General features: G+C 36.3%; 1 protein-coding gene across 4 annotated transcripts in view; it reads right to left on the bottom strand.

Moving 5' to 3' along the window:
* Positions 1-8,607, bottom strand: part of LOC107010964 (protein SWEETIE) — a 32,483-nt gene that overhangs the window by 12,698 nt on the left and 11,178 nt on the right. For all 4 annotated transcript variants that reach the window (XM_015210243.2, XM_015210244.2, XM_027914644.1 and 1 more), the window contains 16 exons: positions 6,927-7,059; positions 6,744-6,850; positions 5,490-5,600; positions 5,234-5,401; positions 4,996-5,082; positions 4,712-4,805; positions 4,495-4,563; positions 4,288-4,410; positions 4,135-4,203; positions 3,941-4,045; positions 3,684-3,772; positions 3,176-3,332; positions 2,614-2,763; positions 1,747-1,796; positions 1,444-1,543; positions 1,281-1,337 (listed from right to left, as the gene is read on the bottom strand). In XM_015210243.2, coding sequence (XP_015065729.1) covers positions 1,281-1,337; positions 1,444-1,543; positions 1,747-1,796; positions 2,614-2,763; positions 3,176-3,332; positions 3,684-3,772; positions 3,941-4,045; positions 4,135-4,203; positions 4,288-4,410; positions 4,495-4,563; positions 4,712-4,805; positions 4,996-5,082; positions 5,234-5,401; positions 5,490-5,600; positions 6,744-6,850; positions 6,927-7,059 — 1,669 coding nt within the window. The remainder of the gene's footprint in view (positions 1-1,280; positions 1,338-1,443; positions 1,544-1,746; positions 1,797-2,613; positions 2,764-3,175; positions 3,333-3,683; positions 3,773-3,940; positions 4,046-4,134; positions 4,204-4,287; positions 4,411-4,494; positions 4,564-4,711; positions 4,806-4,995; positions 5,083-5,233; positions 5,402-5,489; positions 5,601-6,743; positions 6,851-6,926; positions 7,060-8,607) is intronic.

Below are 8,607 nucleotides of genomic sequence, written 5' to 3'. Positions count from 1 at the left end.
GGTGGCGGAGGTTGTATTGGTAGAAAGAAGAGGAAGAAGGAAGGGCAGGTTGATGAGTTGATTTTTTTAATCAGGTAAATATATTGGTAGAAACATGGTCAAAATGGACGTATACAAGGGGTATACGAAAAGGTAAAGCATCTACAAAAAGATGTGATTTTTTACAAACATCCAATCATCTATACAACAGGGAACCCTCTGTGCGCACCAAAAGAAATTAAGGGAACAAAGACAGTCCTCAACTTGGAGAAACTCCACTCCACTCTCCTTCAAAAGCTCTCCTGTTTCTCTCTCTGGAATTGAGTTGATTATATATAGACTAATCAGTTGAAATCTCTTATTGTTTACATGTCTTGAGGTAACTATTTATTTATTCACACTCTTACTTGCTTTTGATAGGTCCTAGTAAGATAACACACTGGACTTAATTCCAAAAATGATCATGAATGAAAAAAAAGAATGAAGGAATGAAATAGCTCAGTGCAGCTGCATTGAAAGATTTCTGCAGCTGCGTAAGCAAAATAACACAAGTTCCAATGTTAGTGCAGCTGTGCTGCAAAAGTGTGAAGTTCTAAGGCTACGTCAAGACTACAGAATGACAATGACACTGCACCAAAATATACCCAGAAGGTGCATAGAAGGCCAGAGCATATGTGCTAGTAACGGCCACACATGCACCATAGTTCAGCAGAAAAGGTTTCTTCTGATTAAAATGTTCCTAATTCTGACGGATTCTTAGGGGGACTATTTAAGGACGCTAAGAGAATGTACAATGCATTCTTCCAGAGTCATATGCTGAGGAGAACGTAGAGGGTATCTCCAAAAGAGGAGATGGAAGTTTGAAGAAGATGATTAAACTTGTTAGATGCAAATGTTTTCATTCCTTTCACCTATTTTGGATTTTGTCAATGAATACTTGCAATCTCTTGCTGTTTATAGTTTCATACATGGGATATATATTTTTAAATATGGCTTAAGGTATCTTCAAGTATTTAGCTTTATAAAGAAGTATATTTTATTGCTTATACAACATTTTTCAGTTTAACATAGATTTTAACAGAAAAGTTGTGTTATTAGAGTTTACACAATCAATTTGATTCATGAATAATAGCTTGTCTTGATTAGTATAAAGCAAGCTATTTAGTGAACAATAAAGAGGTTAAAAGCATAAAAACTGTTTTAGTTCTGTTCATACCCCTAATAACTTGCAAAACTAGCCTTAAGGCATCAAAATATCTAAAGAACAGGATGACACATACAGGTCACAGTCAAGTACTTACTGGATCCTTTTCAATGAGATGTCTCAGAGTGGATAGAGCTAAACGTCGCAGTGTTGGCTGTTGAAAATGAAATTCAGATGCTTCAGTACTCAAAAGATTATCTAAGAAAGGAGTCGATCCCAGAACCACCCGCCCATTTTTTCCATGGTAGAGAAAGCATTACCTGTCTTGAGGATAGAGTTGGGAGCAGTGTTTGCACATTATGATGCACAGTAACAGCTTGTGGTGCAAAAAGAACTAGCTGCTGAGTGAATCGAACATTCCTTCAAATTAACAAGTAAAATAAAATAAAATTCAAATACTCAAGAAAATCCATATGAATATTACAAAACAAGATGAAGCAGGTGTAGTCAAATGAACTTTCACGTGACCCTGAGACCTAAACCACACCGGCCTCAAAACCATTGCTTTTTATTTGGTTATAGATTCAAAAAGGGGACAAAATATATGAAAAAAATGGTCATACTCATAAAGTGTTGCAGTCTCTTGCCGAGAGCTGACCTCTGCAATGACAGACTGAAGGAAAACACATGATTAGAATGAAACTGGAAAAGTAAATTAGAAATCTAGTAAACATAACAAGTTCAAAAAAGATCTAGTAAACAAAAAAGCGTTGCTACTACTGAAGTGAAAAAGCCACTTCAAAATATTGAAAGACGTATATGCTATAAACACAGTAAGGAGTAGAAGATGTATTCCTTGCATGTGTTACCCATGGAAAATATTTTATACCTATTAGATAAATTGTTATGGATATCATAATAGTGATAGTGATCAGCGACATGAAAACACAGTTCCTAACCTTGTAATAAAAAACAAATTAAAGAGCTCTGTATGTTAAAAGAATGCATGATAATAGGTCATTTTGTCTAGTACTCCAACTTTTAGTAGATTTTCAATAACACAATGAATATGCCAGAACATTACTGAAATTGTAAATATTGATTTCATAACAAATACTACATTATGAATCAGATATTTTTCTCCATTAAATTTGACTATGTATAGAGAAACTTCAGAAACATGATGATTTTAACGAATGTCTGGAGACTTATGATGCAATTGTAACCACAATGTGATCCTTTCATTTATCAATGACATATACTTAGTTGCACATATGAGACCATAAAAAGGTAGTATAGAAATGACGTATACGTTTCTTAATTCTAGAACCTTATTGATCTCAGAAAGTTCACTTAACACAAAACTAGCTTTCTAGCATATGCAAGTGAGTTTCAGGAAGTTACTTGCACTTTTGTTTCCTATAGGTATTGCTGGCGTCTTTTATATAGACCAGTAATACAGTTTTAAGCTTATAATTGAATTGGCTAACCTTACAGCGCGAGAAAAAAATGCTGCCAGGGGAAAGTTCAGGACCAAGGACAGCAACAATAGCATTTATAAGGCGGCCCACTGCCTGCTGCAGGTTAGTCGAACCAATCTCATTTGACAACAGAATATCCATGGCAAGGCTAAGTGTCGCCTGAAAGTAAATGAAGATCGTAACATCAGGCTTAAACAAAAAGTTGAATTAGAATTTAGAACCTATAGGTGCCAAATAACAAATCTAGCCTTTCTTGCTTTTCACATCAGAGGGTAACCTCTCGCTGCAATATGAACATCAAAAATCAAAACAGAAATAGCTAGTAAAAATGAAATTATAACATATCAACAGAGAAGCTTTAGAGGCGTAACAGTGAACTCAAGAAAATTGCTGAATCAAAATTCATCCTGATCGGACTTCAATAGGAGGAGCACAAGGAAGGATGATGATCACCCACTCACAAATCTCAAAATGACACAAAATGCTCTGGATAACATAGCAATAAATAGTAGAATGGGCAATAGATGCAGATTGATTGAAGGTAGCCAAGTAAATCTGAGAATATGGATACCTGAACATGAGAAACATAGGATAAACCAGCCGCCTCCACAGTCAACAGTAGACCATGCAAAGACCAAATTTGTAAGCCAGTGTTTGAACTTTTAGCCAGAGAAGGAAATGAATTAACAGTAGCAGGAACCAAGCTTGACAATGCAATCCCCCCTGCGCTGTAAGAAGGATTAATTGAATGAGGACTTCAATAACTAACAAGAAACAATTCAAACAGCATACTCAGACAATATAAGTGCAGAAGATAATTTTAGTTTTGAGAATGCTTTATAATCATCAGACAATCAGCCATTGCCATTACACCTTTATTCACCTTAAATACTGCTTTGCACATCAATTTAATTTGCTGCTCATGGACAATCAGAATTATGGTGCATTTATAGTTGAAACATTCAGCATAATTACCAACATAAAAGATCTGTTCATTGGATGGAAGGGGAGAATGAAAGTATACAGTAGTTATATTCATGCAAGAAAGGTAAATACTAAGTTGCACCACCCAAGCTTACCTGCGATGGATGCAACCAAGTGACAGTGCAACCGAACCAGCATAGTATGAATCTACAGCTGAATTTATATCACCAAGGAGAACTCTTGTCTGCAGTGATATGTAACAGTTAAAATGATGAAAAAAAAGATGAACACTAATGGATAATTGAGGTTCTTAGGGATTCAGTAACACTAGTTGTTGCATGACGCTACTAGATGCAACTCGGAAAGCTATCCTAGAACAAGGAGGTTATGAAAAATACAAAATGGAACCAACCAATCTGGCAGTAAACACATCATTTCCTAGACGAGCTAATAGACCAAGTCCTTCAGATGATGCCCTGCGTTGTGAAGCACAGATGTCACCCTCAGCCAGAATGTTCTGTCAAGGTAAATATCTAAAGCTAAGAAACACTGAAAAAGGTAAAGGATATCAATAGCACCATAATAACATTAAAAATGGTAAAGAACCTGAAATATAGACTGTGCCAACCCAAGTACTTCCAGTGGTAAGGGTTCAGGACGTAAAGCAAGCAAGGCCTGTGAGGAAGGCAAGCACAAGAGAAGCAGATGTAAGGAACGAATCTCCAGATAAGCCAGAAGAAGTCTAAATATTTAGATCACCTTCAGGCCAGATAGCAGGCCCACACATATGTTTGTAACACTGGTACCATGCCAAGCTTGTTTCTTTCCAGCTCTCAGACACTGCTCAACCATTTCTAGGAGTGAGAGCATTCCCCCGACATCCTGAGTGGAACAATGACATACTAAGTTGCAAACTATCAATGCCTCCATATCTACTTGCCTAACGTATCAAGCATATTCACTTACCTCAGAAGCAAATATGTTGCCAAAACAGAGGAGCTTCTGATTTACTAACATTTTGCTTATAGTCTCCGGCTTCATGATCAGTAACATGTATTAGTAATGGATATCAAACAGGGGGGGGGGAGGGGGGGAAGGGATTGGAACCTCTTCATGGCTTGTGAAGTTGTATGGCAAATCATATTTTTCCTAAAAAGCCAACCTATTCATGAAAGTTCTTTACCTTAGGAAAGCTCGGAAGCTCGTTAGCCCATACACATGGTACCAGACCATCTTTTCCACCTTGAAATGAGCGAAGTTCATCCTCAAACAAATCCCTAGTTGAACAATCAACAAGATGAATGACTAATTTGTACACTGACCTATAACTACCAAGTCAGAAGGAGACAACATTTGGTATGATGTGCACATCATTAACCATATCATGATTGCAAAAATAAAGTTAATCCCCCAGAAATAATAAATGATCCATAGAAAGAAAGGAACAAGTGATTTTAGTCTAAGTACCTGCCAGGGTTCCAAGGACCCAGCCAAGCATCTCTTTTGTCTAACAGCATCCTCAAGCATGAACTTTCCTCACATTTGGAAGCTTCCCTGTCCCAAAAAGAAAAAAATAATGAAGTAGCTCTTCAAAAGAAATAAAAGAAAAGGGGAACATACATGCCCTTGTAGAAAAGAAATGGAATGACCCCACCAAGGAAGTACATAGCTGTGTCACAGCTGATGAGCTGAATCAAACATTCACCTATAAGGAGTTGCACATATCTGAATAAGACGGGCATGGTCTCTTCGATATACGGTTGGATCTGAAATTGACTGATAGGCTATTAGTGTCTTGATGATAAATATGTCTGATGCCTGTTTGACAGTCATTTGGTCTTTGGCTGCCAACAGCAATATATATGATAAAGCCCTGTGTTAGCAAATTCCACAAACATAAGTTGCAGCTTCTCATGCAGAAAACATATATAAGAAGATGCTTCTTTCACATGTATCATTACCTACTAAGGTATAGCAAAACTGGTTCAAGTAAGATCCCCTTGTTCACAGCACCAGCAGAGACAAAACTCTTTATGAATGCTGTCAATGCATCCACTGCAGCAGACCATACACTACCAAAAAAATGATCTTCACAAAGTCATAAAACAGTCTCAGACTTAACAAAACTACATGAAGGTTTTTTTAATTAAATTTCACAGCACCACAAGTGATATTTGCTTGGACATCTTTTATGAAGTACACAATGCTGCAATGAAGAACAAAACGAGACTTAAGTATAGAAATTATATTAATGCATACCCAGTAGAGCGTCATATATTATCTGTTTTACTAACAAACAGATTTCAACAATAGAAATGCAACTACACCTCAACACAAAATAAGGTGGGCAAGATATATGAACCATCAATAGCCATTTCAATTTTCATAGCATTTAGGTCACTACTCAATTGCCTTTAGGAACAGATTGGAGATTCTCTCAAAGTAGGATTCTTTGAATTCCACACCTATTCCTACAATGCAATACCATCTCCAGCCAAAATTGAAGACTCATGAATAATGCTAGTGTGTCAATAACATCCAAACCTAAGAAGCTAGTCGGTATCAGCTCTACGGGTAATTAGCTTACATAGTGTTCTTCTATTTGCTAAGTTTGCATGAATTCCAAGTAACTAAAAAATCCTTTTTGAAAACGGAGAAATCTCAAGGACCAGTGACAGACTCATTCACTCTTACAAGGAAGATTCACTGTATGGTATCTACTACAAAACAAATATGAATTCTTCAATCTTGAAGTTCATTTGTTTATCATTATTTTCTGGCTAGTGGCATGCTTGACAGCAAAAGGCCTGGAAGATATATGCAGCACTTATAGATGTTAACGTGTCTCAAAAGAGCACTATAAATCACTCATAGTTATTGTATCCATTCACCTAATGTGGGTTAGAGTTGTGAAACTTGCTCATGCAAAATGTAGGACCTACGCTGACTAAAATGATATTGAGCAGTAGATGCACACAAGGTCACCGTGCCATTACCGAGACGTCATTTTTCCTAAATTCCTACCAAAATATTAGGAAATACTTCTGTAAAGCTTAACACATCTTTCCTTGTTTTTTTTTGAAAGGTTAGATATGTTATTTACACATGGCAGATTAGGTATGTAAAATTAATATAATTGAACATGCCTAATATGCCATGTATACGCTCTTTTAAAATGGTAATAAATCATTTTCTATAAGTTTTACATATCTAACCTTATGTTAGATTGAAGATCTTTTGTTTCACTGATATGGCGTTCTGGACTTCCTTGGAATGCAGAAGCCCATAAAGAAAGAATATCAAAAACTTGATCCTCAAGTTCCTGCATCGAATGAAATAAGCACCATGAGAAACAAAAGAGGAGAAATTGAATTCTACCAAAAAACCAATTACTGTACCTCTTTTGGCATGCACGCAAGCAGTGAGGACAACAGCATCCACCCAGCCTCCTTTTCAACAGCTGCTGCCATAGGATTCCGACTTGATTCCATTATCATTTTCTTAGACAGTTCAAGTACTGATCTGGGCAACCTGCATAAGGGTCCCAAAGAAAAAACAGGATATAGATCTTTTGGAAAAAAGTATGAAAGGACATGAATAGATGATACTTCTACCAACTATAGGAAATGCATTTAACGGGAAAGATAAGGAAGCTGAGAAAATAGCCCTAGCAACAGATACCATCCTGTCAAATCCGTTTTCAGATACTATTTACCAGTAGTGTTGCTTCTGATGCACAATACCAGAATGAAAGAAACAGGTTACTCATAGAGAAATGGATTTTGGGAATAAAAATACAGCAGAGACAGGTTCGAGGAAATAAACAGCTGAGTACCATTGTACAAGTAGGACAACCAAGACAATGATACAACTGTTATCTATTGCTCTTCAGATCAATAGCATGCCTCAATAAAGTAAATCTATGTATCTCAAATTTCAATGACAGCTAGGTACAGATACAAATTGAAAAGGAGACCTCACTGAGGAAGTAGTTAATCTACAGCCGAAATGTATGCTTAACAAGATCTGCTACATATTGTTTTTTTTAAAATAAAAAAAAAGCCAATCTGCTAAATATTGTTTTTTAATCAATTAAACGCATTTTCATTCGTAAACATAGCTAAAATCTGGTCGTATACAAGGGATATACCAAAAGATAAAGAATCTAGAAAAAGAAATGATTGTCTATAAACTCCACCTGATCTTCTATACAACTCTATGGGTGAACCATAAGATAATTAAGGACCAGAGGCTCCTCCACAATGGAACAAACCTTAGACTCTACCACCGCAAAAGCCCTGCTAAATATTGTTTTCAGTAAAATTTCCAGCAATACAAAGATTTAAAAGGATGCTCTCCAATAGGGGCTAACTGCTGTTTCCTGTCAAATAAAAATTTCCAGCAATACAAAGATTTAAAAAGTATGCTCTCTAATAGGTGCTAAATACTGTTTCCTGTCAAATAAATCTTCTCACTTATGCCAGACAGAGCTATTATCGGCCTTAAACAAAAGTTCAGGTTTGAAATGACATAGTCCAATATATAGCATTATGTTTGCAATAACATCTTCTTAAGTGCTGTAATACTATCTCAAAATATTCCACTAATTAATAAAGATCGTGAACTCCAAAGTTCTCAATATAAGGCCAGACTAGTTGTTCATTCTTGGATGACATAAAACCAAATAGCAATTCAAAGAGCTACGGAGGAAAATATGAAGCCGACGCTTTAATAAGAAAAACTGTCCGCACAAAAGAATCAGCTCAGCAGATGAGAACTATTTAAAACTTCTCTCAGTTAAGTGCATTGGAGCATTCTAGGAGTTGGGACTAAACAAAATTTCCCAGGCATTATAAATGGGAAGCTCTCGTATTATAAAGACGAGACTAAGGTAGATATGCTAATAAGTAAGGAAACAAAGGCAAAACTTTCAGAGATTTTGCAAACTGAAGAAATATACATAACTAAAACTAATCAATGGTCATAACTCGCATGGGAACTGTAAAAGGTTATGCTCTTCTTTTCTTTTTTCTTTTTTTTTTTGTGTGTGTGTGTTTGTGTGTGGGGGGGAGGGGGGAG

Source organism: Solanum pennellii, chromosome 2 (assembly GCF_001406875.1).
Source record: "Solanum pennellii chromosome 2, SPENNV200".
NCBI lineage: Eukaryota > Viridiplantae > Streptophyta > Magnoliopsida > Solanales > Solanaceae > Solanum > Solanum pennellii.
Note: the sequence above shows the minus strand (reverse complement) of the source record. Positions and strands in the feature narration are given on the sequence as shown.